General features: G+C 44.0%; 1 protein-coding gene across 2 annotated transcripts in view; it reads left to right on the forward strand.

Moving 5' to 3' along the window:
• Positions 1 to 15,339, forward strand: part of UCHL3 (ubiquitin C-terminal hydrolase L3) — a 117,905-nt gene that overhangs the window by 42,211 nt on the left and 60,355 nt on the right. For both annotated transcript variants that reach the window (XM_038770716.1, XM_038770719.1), the window contains one exon: positions 11,913 to 12,041. In XM_038770716.1, coding sequence (XP_038626644.1) covers positions 11,913 to 12,041 — 129 coding nt within the window. The remainder of the gene's footprint in view (positions 1 to 11,912; positions 12,042 to 15,339) is intronic.

Here is a 15,339-nt window from a genome sequence, read left to right on the forward strand (position 1 = left end):
ATCTGCTGGCAATGAACTGGTCATTTTCCCTTCTCTGTTGATGACGCCACCCTCCTCCCCACCCCAGAATTCAGACGTAAGAGAACATAAAAGTCTTATGATTTCTTCTAGAGCAGAAGGGTTATTTTGATCTGAATTTGGTTGTGGGATTGATTTTAATGTGGCCACCTTAACTACTCCCCTCTCTCTAATAATAATAATAGTTATGGTATTTGTTAAGTGCTTACGATGTGCCCGGCACCTATACTAAGCACTGGGGTGGATACAAGAAAATCAGGCTGGACCCTGTCCCTGAATGACACGGGGCTCGCAGTCTCAATCCCCATTTTACAGATGAGGTAATTGAGGCACAGATTAAGAGAAATGACTTGACCATGGTCATACAGCAGACAAGTGGCAGAGCTAGGATTAGAAGCTATGACCTTCTGTCTCCCAGGCCTGTGCTGTATCCATTACGCCATTGGTGCTTCTCTAATTTTATTCTCTCATCTATTGTATTTATTAAGCACTAACTGGAGCCTAAGGGAGTATTTTGTGTTTTCTTTTGTTGCCTTTTCTTGGTTTTTAATGCTGTTTTCAGAGAGCCTCATTAGTGCTTCTGATGCCTTTCCCACTAATTGCCATTTTGACAACTTACTACACTACCAGTGAAACCTTTTCACTTGTTTTATAATTTTCAGTGCACATTTGAGAACATGACGGTCCTAGAGCCAACACCCACACATTCAATCATCAGATTTCAAGGATATTTTTAATCGCTGTTTTTCTCTTCATTTTTCAATCAATTATTCCAAAAGAGGCTATTAGATTGCATAAGGGATCTCCCTTTAGTTTATTTTTTTAAAGCCTTTTTGAGAGCATATTTAGGAATCTTCAAACCCCAGGTGGATGAAATATTCTGTTTTTTTGGGTAACAACAAAAAAGATATATTTTTGGGAGTGATACTTTGTTTACAGATAGGTTAATCAATCCATCACATTTATTGAGCACTTACTATGTGCAGAGCACTGTACTAAGCACTTGGGAGTGTACAATAGAACAGAATTTGCAGACATGTTCCCGGCCCATAACGAGCTTACAGTCTAGAGTCTGTGACAGATATTACTATGAATAAATATGTAATTTATAATATATAATTTAAATATAGGTAATAAGTGCTATGGGGTTGGGGTGTAATGTGTTTCTCTTTCAGGGCTCTTTTATATTTGTATTTTAGAAAGTCATTTTGCAAAAGAATGTTTTAAAACTAAGAGCTTAGTACAGTGTTCTGTGCATAGTAATGCTCAATAAATACTACCTATAGATTGTGCTACTTTCCAATAGTTGCATGTAAAAGCTCCACAATCTGTCATCACTGTCGCTCTCCATCTAGAAGCTTAAGATCACCCACATCAATTAATCAATTGTATTTATTGCGCTCTTACTGAGTGCAGAGCACTGTACCAAGCACTTTCCTCCTGCTTGCAATTATTATCATCAATGGTATTTACTGAGCTCTTACTGTGTGCAAAGCACTGGACTAAGCACTGTGCTTAGTGAAGTGATTTATAATATATAATTTAAATATGTGTGAATAAAGACGCACAAAGAGTGTCTATGGAATAATCTGGATATAAATTCGAAGGGTGGCTGCAAATACCCAAGTGTTAAGGTGATTATAACAGTGAGAAATCTTGGTGTATTGGAATTGGGCAGTGTTTTCTGGTGAAAGTGGGATCTTGAGGGCTGTGAAGCTGGGAATAATTGTGGTCTAGTGGATTTGAAGCTGGGGATGGAGTTCCAGGCATTAGGAGAGGGTGACAGGAAAATATTGGATGCAGTACAGGCAGACATGAAGCCCAGTGAGAAGCATAGTTTGGCAGGAACCAAGAACACAAGATGCAACACTGCAGATTAGATTGCCATGCTGGCCAATTCTGTCATATCGTACTCTCCCAAGTGCGTAGTACAGTGCCTTACACACAGTAATCCCTTAAGGATCAGTTCTTGGTCCCCTTCTGTTCTGTATCTACACTCACTCCCTTGGTGAACTCATTCGCTCCCACGGCTTCAACTATCATTTCTACGCTGATGACACCCAAATATACATCTCTGCCCATGCTCTCTCTCCCTCCCTCCAGGCTCATGTTTCCTCCTGCCTTCAGGACATCTCCATCTGGATGTCGGCCCGCCATCTAAAATGCAGTATGTCCAAGACTGAAATCCTTATCCTCCGTCTCAAACCCAGCCCTCTCCCTGACTTTCCCATCACTGTAGACGGCACTACCATCCTTCCCGTCTCACAAGCCCGCAACCTTGGTGTCATCCTCAACTCCGCTCTCTCGTTCACCCCACACATCCAGCAGTATCCTCAGAGGAGATCTCCTCCCTCCTCTCAAGTGCTACTCCGGCCACCTGTGCTTCTGACCCCATTCCCTCTCATCTTATGAAATCTCTCACTCTGTCCCTTCTCCCCTCCTTAACTTCCATCTTCAACCACTCACTCTCCACTGGTTCCTTCCCACCTGCCTTCAAACATTCCCATGTCTCTCCCATCCTAAAAAAACCCCTCTCTTGACCCCACCTCACCTTCTAGTTATCACCCTATCTCCCTCCTACCATTCCTTTCCAAACTCCTTGAACGAGTCGTCTACACGTGCTGACTCAAATTCCTCAATGCCAACTCTCTCCTCAACCCCCTCCAATCTGGCTTCTGTCCCCTACATTGCACGGAAACTGCCCTCTCAAAGGTCACCAGTGACCTCCTGCTTGCCAAATCCAACAGCTCATACTCTATCCTAATCCTCCTCGACCTCTCAGCTGCCTGTAACACTGTGGACCACCCCCTTCTCCTCAACACGCTATCCAACCTTGGCTTCACAGACTCTGTCCTCTCCTGGTTCTCCTCTTATCTATCTGGCCGTTCATTCTCAATCTCTTTTGCGGGCTCCTCCTCCCCCTCCCATCCCTTTACTGTAGGGGTTCCTCAAGGGTCAGTTCTTTGTCCCCTTCTGTTCTCTATCTACACTCACTCCCTTGGTGAACTCATTCGCTCCCACGGCTTCAACTATCATCTCTATGCTGATGACACCCAAATCTACATATCTGTCCCTGCTCTCTCTCCCTCCCTCCAGGTTCGCGTCTCCTCCTGCCTTCAGGACATCTCCATCTGGATGTCTGCCCACCAACTAAAACTCAACGTGTCCAAGACTGAACTCCTTATCTTCCCTCCCAAACCCTGCCCTCTCCCTGACTCTCCCATCACTGTTGACGGCACTACCATCCTTCCCGTCTCACAAGCCCGCAAACTTGGTGTCATCCTCGACTCCACTCTCTTGTTCACCGCTCATATCCAATCTGTCACCGAAACCTGCCAGTCTCACCTCTGCAACATTGCCAAGATCCACCCTTTCCTCTCCATCCAAACTGCTACCCTGCTCGTTCAATCTCTCATCCTATCCCGACTGGATTACTGCATCAGCCTCCTCTCCAATCTCCCATCCTCCTGTCTCTCCCCACTTCAATCCATACTTCACACTGCTGCCCGGATCGTCTTTGTGCAGAAATGCTCTGGGCATGTTACTCTCCTCCTCAAAAATCTCCAGTAGCTACCAATCAACCTATGCATCAGGGAAAAACTCCTCACCTTCGGCTTCAAGGCTGTCCATCACCTCGCCCCCTCCTACCTCACTTCCCTTCTCTCCTTCTACAGCCCAGCCCGCACCCTCCGCTCCTCTGCTGCTAACCTCCTCACTGTGCCTCGTTCTCGCCTGTCCCACCGCCGACCCCCGGCCCACGTCCTTCCCCTGGCCTGGAATGCCCTCCCTCCGCAAATCCGCCAAGCTAGCTCTCTTCCTCCCTTCAAAGCCCTACTGAGAGCTCAACTCCTCCAGGAGGCCTTCCCAGACTGACCCCCCTCCTTCCTCTCCCCCTCCTCCCCACAGCACCTGTATATATGTATATATGTTTGTACATATTCATTACTCTATTTATTTATTTGTACATATTTATTCCATTTATTTTATTTTGTTAATATGTTTTGTTTTGTTGTCTGTCTCCCCCTTCTAGACTGTGAGCCTGCTGTTGGGTAGGGACCGTCTCTATATGTTGCCAACTTGTACTTCCCAAGCGCTTAGTACAGTGCTCTGCACACAGTAAGCGCTCAATAAATACGATTGAATGAATGAATAAATATGATTGAATGAATCAATCAATCAATCAATCAATTGTATTTATTGAGAGCTTACTGTGTGCAGATCACTATACTAAGCACTTGGGAAGTACAAGTTGGCAACATATAGAGACGGTCCCTACCCAACAGTGGGCTCACAGTCTAGAAGGGGGAGACAGAGATCAAAACCAAACATATTAACAAAATAAAATAAATAGAATAGATATGTACAAGTAAAATAAATAAATAAATAGAGTAATAAATATGTACAAACATATATACGTATATAAAGGTGCTGTGGGGAAGGGAAGGAGGTAAGACGGTGGGGATGGAAAGGGGGACGAGGGGGAGAGGAAGGAGGGGGCTCAATCTGGGAAGGCCTCCTGGAGGAGATGAGCTCTCAGTAGGGCCTTGAAGGGAGGAAGAGAGCTAGCTTGGCGGATGTGTGGAGGGAGGGCATTCCAGGCCAGGGGGAGGATGTGGGCTGGAGGTCGATGGTGGGACGGGTGAGAATGAGGCCTAACGGTGTGGAGATTAGCGGCGGAGGAGCGGAGTGTGCGGGCTGGGCTGGAGAAGGAGAGAAGGGAAGTGAGGTAGGAGGGGGCGAGGTGATGGACAGCCTTGAAGCCCAGGGTGAGGAGTTTCTGCCTGATGCGTAGGTTGATTAGTAGCCACTGGAGATTTTTGAGGAGGGGAGTAACATGTCCAGAGCGTTTCTGGACAAAGACAATCTGGGCAGCGGTGTGAAGTATAGATTGAAGTGGGGAGAGACAAGAGGATGGGAGATCAGAGAGGAGGCTGTTACAGTAGTGAATCCAATCCATCACAAAAACCTGCCGTTCTCACCTCCACAACATCATCAGGATCCGCCCTTTCCTCTCCATCCAAACCGCTACCTTGCTGGTTCAGTCTCTCATCCTATCCCAACTGGATTACTGCATCAGCCTCCTCTCTGATCTCCCATCCTCCTGTCTCTCCCTACTTCAGTCTGTACTTCACTCTGCTGCCTGGATTATCTTTGTGCAGAAATGCTCTGGGCATGTTACTCCCCTCCTCAAAAATCTCCAGTGGCAGCCTGTCAACCTATGCATCAAGCAAAAACTCCTCACTCTCGGCTTCAAGTCTGTCCATCACCACACCCCATCCTACCTCACCTTCCTTCTCTCCTCCTGCAGCCCAGCCCTCACCCTCCGCTCCTCTGCCGCCGCTAACTTCCTCACTGTACCTTGTTCTCGCCTGTCCCCCTGGCCCACGTCCTTCCCCTGGCCTGGAATGCCCTCCCTCCACACACCCGCCAAGCTAGTTCTCTTCCTCCATTCAAAGCCCTACTGAGAGCTCACCTCCTCCAGGAGGCCTTCCCAGACTGAGCCCCCTTTTCCCTCTCCTCCTCCCCATCCCCCCTGCCCTACCTCCTTCCCCCCCCCACAGCTCTTGTATATATATTTGTACAGATTTGTTACTCTATTTTGCTTGTACATATTTACTGTTCTATTTATTTTGTTAAAGATTTGCATATAGCTTTAATTCTATTTGTTCTGACGATTTTGACACCTGTCTACATGTTTTGTTTTGTTGTCTGTCTCTCCCTTCTAGACTGTGAGCCCGTTGTTGGGTAGGGACTGTCTCTATATGTAACCGACTTGTACTTCCCAAGTGCTTGGTACAGTGCTCTGCACACAGTAGGCACTCAATAAATACGATTGAATGAATGAGTGAATGAATGAATGGATGTCACTGACGTAGTGAAGTAGCGTGGCTCAGTGGAAAGAGCCTGGGCTTGGGAGTCAGAGGTCATGGATTCGAATTCCAGGTCCGCCAATTGCCAGCTGTGTGACTTAGGGAGAAGCAGCGTGGCTCACTGGAAAGAGCCCGGGCTTTGGAGTCAGAGTTCATGGGTTCAAATCCCGGCTTCGCCAATTGTCAGCTGTGTGACTTTGGGCAAGTCACTTCACTTCTCTGGGCCTCAGTTCCCTCATCTGTAAAATGGGGATTAAGACTGTGAGCCCCCCCCCATGGGACAACCTGATCACCTTGTAAACTCCCCAGTGCTTAGAACAGTGCTTTGCACATAGTAAGCGCTTAATAAATGCCATCATTATTATTATTATTCTCTGTGCCTCAGTTGCCTCATCTGTAAAATGGGGATTAAGACTGTGAGCTCCCCATGGGACAACCTGATCACCTTTTAGCCATCCCAGTGCTTAGAACAGTGCTTTGCAGATAGTAAGTGCTTAGTTCATTCATTCATTCAATTGTATTGAGCGCTTACTGTGTGCAGAGCACTGTACTAAACGCTTGGGAAGTACAAGTCAGCAACATATAGAGACGGTCCCTACCCAACAATGGGCTCACAGTCTAGAAGGGGGAGACAGACAACAAAACAAAACATATTAACAAAATAAAATAAATAGAATAGTAAATATGTACAAGTAGTTATTATTGTTATTATATTATTATTTATGTAAGCTAGGTCATACACATCCATTTTCTTGTCCTTCTTTGCTTGGCTAACACTGCCCACTCCTGGTTTTCCTCCTACCTCTCTGGCCGCTCGTTCTCAGCGTCTCTCGTGGGCTCCACCTCTGCCTCCCAACCCCTAACTGTGGGGGTCCCTCAAAGTTCAGTTCTGGGTGCCCTGCTATTCTCCATCTACACCCAGTCCCTTGGAGACCTCAATCGCTCACATACCTTCAGCTACTACCTCTATGCAGATGATTCCCAAATCTGCAACTCCAGCCCTGATCTCTCTCCCTCTCTGCAGTTTCACATTTCCTCCTGCTTTGAAGACACCTCTATTTAGATGTCCCCACAGTCACCTCCAACTTAACGTGTCCAAAACCGAACTTCTCATCTTCACACCCAAACTACGTTCTCTGCCTGACTTTCCTATCACTGTAGACAGCACCACCATCCTTCCTGTCTCATAAGCCCATAACCTTGGCGTAATCCTTGACTTTTTCTCTCATTCAACCCTCATATTTGATCTATTACTAAACACTTTCAGTTCAACCTTCACAACATCGCTAAAATACACCCTTTCCTCTCCATCCAGACTGCTACCTCAATAAGCCAAGCACTTATTCTATCCCGCCTTGATTATTCTATCCACCTCCTTACTGACCTCCCTGTCCCCTGTCTTTTCCCCTCCTGTCCCTACTTCACTCTGCTGCCCGGATCATATTTCTACAAAAAACTTTCAGGCCCTGTTTCCCCACATCTCAAGAGTCTCCAGTGGTCTCCCATCCACCTCAGCATCACACAAAAACTCCTCACCATTGGCTTTAAAGCACTCAATCGCCTTGCCCTCTCTTACCTCACCTTGCTACTCTCTGACTACAACCCAGCCTACACACATTACTCCTCTAACGCCAACCTACTCATTGTACCTCAGTCTCATCTATCTCACCACCACTTCTCGCCCACATCTGGCCTGAAACACCCTCCCTTTTCAAATCCGAACGACAATTACCCACCGCCGGCCTTCAAAGCCTTATTGAAAGCATAGCTTCTCCTGAAGGCCTTCCCTAACTAAACCCTCCTTTTCTTTCCCTCCACTCCCTTTTGCATTGCCCTGACTTGCTCCCTTGTACAGTGCTGTGCACACAGTAAGCGCTCAATAAATACGATTGATTGAATGAATGAATGAATCCCCATCGCAGCCCCACAGCACTTATGTACATATCTGTAATTTATTCATTTATATTAATGTCTGTCTCCCTCTCTAGATTTTAAGCTCATTGTGGGCAGGGAATGTGTCTATTATACTGCACTTTCACAAATGCTTAGTATGGTGCTCTGTGCACAGTAAATGCTCAGTAAATGCAATTGATTGATTGATTGAGGACGTAGGTCCTAATCCTAGGCTCATCACATGAGTGATGTAGGACAAGTTGCTTCACTTCTCTGTGCCTCAGTTTCCTCGTCTGTAAAATGGGGATTGAGACTGTGAGCCCCATGTGGGACATGAACTGTGTCCAACCTGATTACCTCGAATCTACCCCTGCACAGTGCTTGGCACATAGTAGGAGCCTAAGAAATACCATTAAAAAACTAAAACAAGCTGGCAGTGTACAGGGAGAGACAGACTTGAAAATAAGTTATGTCTCCCTACAAATCTGTTAGACAATAGCTCCTGCGACCTCCATAGCCCTCCTGAAATTCTTCCTCTTCCAGGAGGCATGTCTCTATTAATTTTTCTTCCCTCTAGTCATTTTCTTCCAAGTAACAATAATAATTATGGTATTCGTTTAGTGCTTACTATGTGCCAAGCACTGCTCTAAGCACTTGGGTAGATACAAGATAATCAGGTAGGACAAATCCGTGTCCCACATGGGGCTCACAGTCTCAATCATCATTTTACAAATGAGGTAACTGAGACACAGAGAATAATAATAATAATAATTATGGTATTTGTTAAGCACTTACTATGTGCCAAGGACTGTTCTTAGCACTGGGGTAGATATAAGGTAATCAGGTTGTCCCACATGGGGCTCACAGTCTCTTAATCGCCGTTTTACAGATGAGGTAACTGAGGTACAGAGATTTTAAGTGATTTGCCCAAGGTCACACAGCAGACAAGCGGCGGAGTGGGATTAGAACCCATGGCCTCTGACTCCCAAGCCCACGCTGTTGCCACTAGGCCATATTGCTTCTCTATCTCTCAATAATTATGCTCTTGAAGGCAAAAATGTGAATCATTTCACATACTCAACCATATAATGACTTATTTATTCTCCTATCAATGTTACCTTCTGTTTTTCATCCTACCTGTAAATAATTTTATGTCTGTCGCCCGTATTAGGGTGTGTGCTCCTTGTGGGCAAGGAGGCATATCTTTTGTATTGTATTGTACACTTCCTAGCTCTTAGTTCACTGCTGTGGACATAGTCAGCAACCAATAAATCCTGTTGATTCAGTACAGTAATTATTTGAACCTAAGTTTGCTACAGTGAACGCTGCAGTTTCCTACCTGCTTAGAGTTCCCTCTCTTATTACAGATGGGAAAGTCACTAAGGTTCATGTTTTCTGTCTTGTATTAATGAAGCATAAGGCCCAGCTCATAGCTCTCCCCATCTTCAAAGCTCTTTAAAAATCTCATCTTTTCCTTCCCTAATCAACTTCTTTTCTCCCCAGATGCCTGTGCCAAATTCTTGGTGTTACAGTGTGTGGTGGAGGCTTCAGGAAACAGCCTGATCTAGTGGAAGAGCATGGGCTGGGAAATCAGAGGATCTGAGTTCTAATCCCAGATCTGCCACTTGCCTGCTGTGTTACCTTGGACAAGTCACTTCACGTCCACGTTGTTTCCTCATCTGCAAAATGGGGAATCAATGCCTGTTCTCCCTCCTACTTAGACTGTGACAGTGACTGATTATCTTGTGTCTACCCTATGCTTAGTACAGTGCTTGGCGTATAGTAAGTGCTTAACAAAATAATAATAATAATAATAATAATGGCATTTATTAAGTGCTTACTATGTGCAAAGCACTGTTCTAAGCGCTGAGGAGGTTACAAGGTGATCAGGTTGTCCCACGGGGGGCTCACAGTCTTAATCCCCATTTTACAGATGAGGTAACTGAGGCACAGAGAAGTTAAGTGACTTGCCCAAAGTCACACAGCTGAGAATTGGTGGAGTCGGGATTTGAACCCATGACCTCTGACTCCAAAGCCCGTGCTCCTTCCACTGAGCCACGCTGCTTCTCATATACCATTTCTAGACTGTGAGCCCACTATTGGGTAGGGACCGTCTCTATATGTTGCCAACTTGTACTTCCCAAGCGCTTAGTACAGTGCTCTGCACATAGTAAGCGCTCAATAAATACGAATGAATGAGTGAATACCGCAATTACTATTGTTGTTATTATTCATTAGGGACCGTGTCCGACCTGATTATCTTGTATCTTTCTCAGCAGTGGTTCAATCAGTCAATCAGTGGTTCACTCAATCAGTGGTTCAATTCAATATTTATTGAGTGCACACTGTGCGCAGAACACTGTACTAAGCGCTTGGGAGAGTATAGTATAACAGAGTTGGTGGACATGTTACCTGCCCACAATTAACTTACAATCTAGAGGTTATAGTAAGCCAATCGTATTTATTGAGCGCTTACTTTTTGCAGAGCACTGTGCTAAGCACTTGGGTTCATTCATTCATTCAGTCATATTTATTGAGCACTTACTGTGTACAGAGCACTGTACTAAGTGCTTGGGAAGTACAAGAGTACAGTATAACAGTATAAGGGACAAATTCCCTGCCCATGAGAAGCTTCCAGTCTAGAAGTCTAGAGTCTAGTGGTTGCCACATAGTAAGCACTTGACAAGTAGCGCAGTTGTTATTTATCATCATCACGGGTTAGGGACATCAGGCTAAAAGAAGTGAAGAATGGGATAAACACCATCTTAATCATCTCCATGCAACATAATCATCATCATCATCAATCGAATTTATTGAGCGCTTACTATGTGGAGAGCACTGTACTAAGCGCTTGGGAAGTACAAATTGGCAACATATAGAGACAGTCCCTACCCAACAGTGGGCTCACAGTCTAAAAGGGGGAGACAGAGAACAAAACCAAACATACTAACAAAATAAAATAAATAGAATAGATATCTACAAGATAATGTGAACCCTTCCTTCCAGAAGCTATCCAGGAGTTCATCGGAGTTCAAATGGGTATGAACAAACTATAAAGAAGGGCACAAAGCAACCACATTTCAACTGAAAATAGTGTATCTCTTTCAGAACTATGGGTGCTAGGAGTGCTATAAATGCCGTAATAATAATGTTAATAATAATGGTATATAAGTGCTTACTATGTGTCAAGCACCCTTCTGAGTGCCAGGGTAGATACAAGCTAGTCATGTTGAACACAGCCCCTCTCTCTCATGGGACTCACGATCTTAATCACCATTTTACAGATGAGTTAACTGAGGCACAGAGAAGTTAACTGACTTGCCCAGGGTCACACAGCAAACAAGCGGCAGAGCTGGGATTAAAATCCAGGTCCTCTGATTCCCAGGCCCATGCTCTTTCTTCTAGGCCATGCTACTTTGTAAATTCAAGTGTTTGAAGGAGTTGTCCATTGAGGAATCTGTTTGTGAATGTTTGCGCTAGCAGAAAGGACAACATCTCTTCTGTATATCACTGTATTTACACTTTAGCACTTGTTAAATGTTCAAGAATTCTAATTTCCTTTTATGTGCTGCCTCTGGGAGCTTCTCAAATGCCAGGACTGTATCACCTGTTCACAGTATAAATTCCCAGGTGCTTAGTACCTGGTCCTTTGAAAATCATAGGTACTGAACAAATGGTTGTTATGGTTAATGATCTTGGAATGAAGGGTCGGAAAAGGCTGAGTAAGCTGCTGAAGGCGTCTATTCCGACAAAGGGACAGAGTTGGAGAAGGCACGTTAGACCAGAATGACATTAGCTGATGTGGATGTGAAGGAAATTTGCCCGGAAAAATTGAAGGCAACTGAACTTCTAGTGAATTACATGCTTCTTACTAGTGCTTGATGTTGTAGCTTTTGGGTGATGCTTAGTAATGAGCTGGCAGATCTTTAATATTTCCCTATTAATCACATTTTATTTATTTGTTTAGTCAGATTATCTCCCTGTCTAGACTGTGAGCTTGCTGTGGGCAGAGAATATGTCCGTTTATTGCTGTATTGTGCTCTCCCAAATGCTTAGTGCAGTGCTCTGCAGACAGTAAACACCCAATAAATTTGACTGAATGAATGAATTTTGTCCCTTTTGTTTTACCAGTTCCTTAAACAACTTGGTTTATATCCAAACTGGCAGTTTGTGGATGTGTATGGGATGGATCCAGAGCTCCTGAGCATGGTGCCAAGACCTGTCTGTGCAGTCTTACTTCTCTTCCCAATTACGGAAAAGGTAAGTGCTTACCACAGTTCCAAGTTGGGATTAAATCATTCGATCAATCAGGCCTATTTATTGAGCACTTCCTGTGGGTAGAGCACTGTATTAAGTTCTTGGGAGGGAACATTATAAGAGAGTTGATAGTCATGTTCCCTGCCTTTAACGAGCTTACCAGTCTGGAGCGGGTGACACATTAATGTAATAATAATAATAATGATGATAATAATAGTATTTATTAAGCACTTACTATGTGCAAAGCACTGTTCTAAGCACTAGGGAGGTTACGAGGTGATCAGGTTGTCCCACGGGGGGCTCACAGTCTTAACCCCCGTTTTACAGACGAGGGAACTGAGGTGCAGAGAATAATAATAATAATAATAATAATAATGGCATTTATTAAGCGCTTACTATGTGCAAAGCACTGTTCTAAGCCCTGGGGATGTTACAAGCTGATCAGGTTATCCCACATGGGGCTCACAGTCTCAATCCCCATTTTACAGATGAGGTAACTGAGGCACAGAGAAGTTAAGTGACTTGCCCAAAGTCACACAGCTGACAATTGGCGGAGCCGGGGTTTGAACCCATGACCTCTGACTCCAAAGCCCGGGCTCTTCTCCACTGAGCCACGCTGCTTCTCTAAAGAAATATATATATATTCTCTATATAAAGAAATACATAAGTGCTGTGGGGCTGAGGGAGTGGAAAATCCAAGTGCAAGGGTGACACAGAAGGGAGTGGGAGAAGAGGAAATGAGTGCTTAGTCAGGGAAGGCTTCTTGGAGGAAATATGCTTTTTTTAGTAAGGCTTTGGAGGTGGAGAGAGTGATTGTCAGGATGAAATAAAAGCTACTCTTCATAGGGAAATAAAAAATAAACTCGTCTTAGAAATAGTATCTACTTTTCAGCCTTAAATAATTAAGTGATATGGGGATGACAGGGTTTGTGAAGCTGGCTTAATTTTTTTAAGGAGAGCATATCAGGCACTGTAAAGTTTCTTAAATTTCTGGGACTCTCTCTTCTCTGAAAATTGAAATAATACTGACCTCATGTGGAGGAAGAAATAATACTGACCTCATGTGGAGGAATGAGGTGAGAAATAACTACTTATTACAAAGTGAGTACTTTTAGAATCATTGAATGCAATGGATTAGAAATAAATATCTCCAAGTAATATGACAATATTGGAATATGAGGAAATTTACCAAGGAATTTCAAGGAAAAAATTTCCCGTAACAACTACTTATTACAAAGTGAGCACTTTTAAAATAATTGAAGGCAATGGATTAAAAATAAATGTCTCCAGGTAATATGACAGTATGAGAATATGAGGAAATTTAACAATGAATTTCAAAAAAAAGTTTCCCTGTCCAAAAAAAAAAAGACAAACTTCATTGTTCTGGAACCTTGAGCTTTAGGTATAAACCCTTCATGGCTTGAAATCTCCGAATTTAAATTCAGCTTTTCTTAAATAGATGTGTCTGATTGAGCGTGGAAATAGCTTATGTGTAAGTGGCTAATGAAGTCTAAATCTTGTTAGGTTCCATTCTCCCCTTCTAGAAAGAGAAGAGTATAGACTGAAGATATCCTGCTTTGCAGCAATATTTTATGTGGATAGATGACATACCTTTTTTCTAGTGAAATCATTCAGTTAGTATTGAATGTACCTCTAAAGAGGACACCGTGATCTAATGGAAAGACCAAGGGCCTGGGACTCAGAGGATCTGCTTCTAATCCTTGCTCTGCCACTCATCCGCTGGGTGACCTTGGGCATGTCTCTCATTTTCTCTGTGCCTCAGTTTCCATATCTGTAAAATGGAGGTGCAATACCTGGTTATCCTCCTAATTATACTGTGAGCCCCATGTGGGACAGAGACTGTGTCTAACCTGATTATTTTTCACTACCTTCCCACCAGCACTTAGTACAGCAGTTGGCACATAGTAAGTGGTTAACATGTACCATGATCATTATAATTAGGAGGTGCAGATATGTTCCCTGGAAAGGAATGTGGTTCTGCTGTCTTCCCTCCATGAGTCAAGGCAGGCTTGGCCATGGGAGCAGCCCTGGGCTCTAGAACCACCTTGAGGAATCAATCATTAGTATTTATTGAACAGCTGCTGTGAGCAGAGTATCAATCAATCAATCAGTCGTATTTATTGAGCACTTACTGTGTGCAGAGCACTGTACTAAGCGCTTGGGAAATACAAGTTGGCAACATATAGAGACAGTCCCTACCCAACAGTGGGCTCACAGTCTAAAAGGGGGACAGAGAACTAAACCAAACATACTAACAAAATAAAATAAATAGAATAGATATGTACAAGTAAAATACATAAATAAATAAATAGAGTAATAAATATGTACAAACATATATACATACTACACTGTCTTTTGGGAGAATACATTAGTTAAGTAGATACGATCCCTACCTGCAAGGGGCTTACAATCTAGCAGCAAAATAATTTCCAGGTAAAGAAGAGCAAGGGAAAATGGTTAGGTGAATGAGCGAGTGCTTAATAACAATAATAATAATAGCAGTATTTGTTAAGCGCTTATGTGCCAGGCACTGTACTAAGAGTATGTGAATTGATGTGTTCAGAAATGCCGTGGCGACTCTAAGTCCATACCTGCAGATGTGCAAAAGTGCTGACCTGGGAGAAGAAGGTGGGCCTGCTGGAGGAGGAAGTGGGAATTCCAATGGATTGATTGATTTTGAAGATTGGAAGAACCACAGTCTGGGGGTTTTGAAGGAGGAAGGAGTTCAAGGCAAGAGGCAGGGTGAGAGCAAGGGGGTGGTAGCTAGAGAGGCCAGAGTGAGGCCCAGTGAGAATGGTGGCTGCAGTGGAATAAAACATTCAAGGTGGTTGTGTTAGGAGAAGAGAGAGGCCAGGTGAGAGGGAGAGAGCGGATTTGTGCCTTCAGGCCTGTGGTCAGGAGTGGTGGATCCCAGCTCCACCACTTGTCAGCTGTGTGACTTTGGGCAAGTCACTTAACTTCTCTGTGCCTCAGTTACCTCATCTGTAAAAATGGGGATTAAGACTGTGAGCCCCGCGTGGGACAACCTGATCACCTTGTAAACTCCCCAGCACTTAGAGCAGTGCTTTGCACATAGTAAGCGCTTAATAAATGCTATTATTATTATTATTATTATTATTATTATTATTATTATTATTATTATTATTATTTTAGTTGGTAGTTGTTAAGCGCTTACTATGGGTCAAGCACCGTTCTAAGTGCTGGGGTAGAGAAAAGCTAAGCAGGTCGGACACAGTCCCTGTCCCACGTGGGGCTCACAGTCTCAATCCCCATTTTACAG

The sequence above is a fragment of the Tachyglossus aculeatus genome, chromosome 2, assembly GCF_015852505.1.
Source record: "Tachyglossus aculeatus isolate mTacAcu1 chromosome 2, mTacAcu1.pri, whole genome shotgun sequence".
NCBI lineage: Eukaryota > Metazoa > Chordata > Mammalia > Monotremata > Tachyglossidae > Tachyglossus > Tachyglossus aculeatus.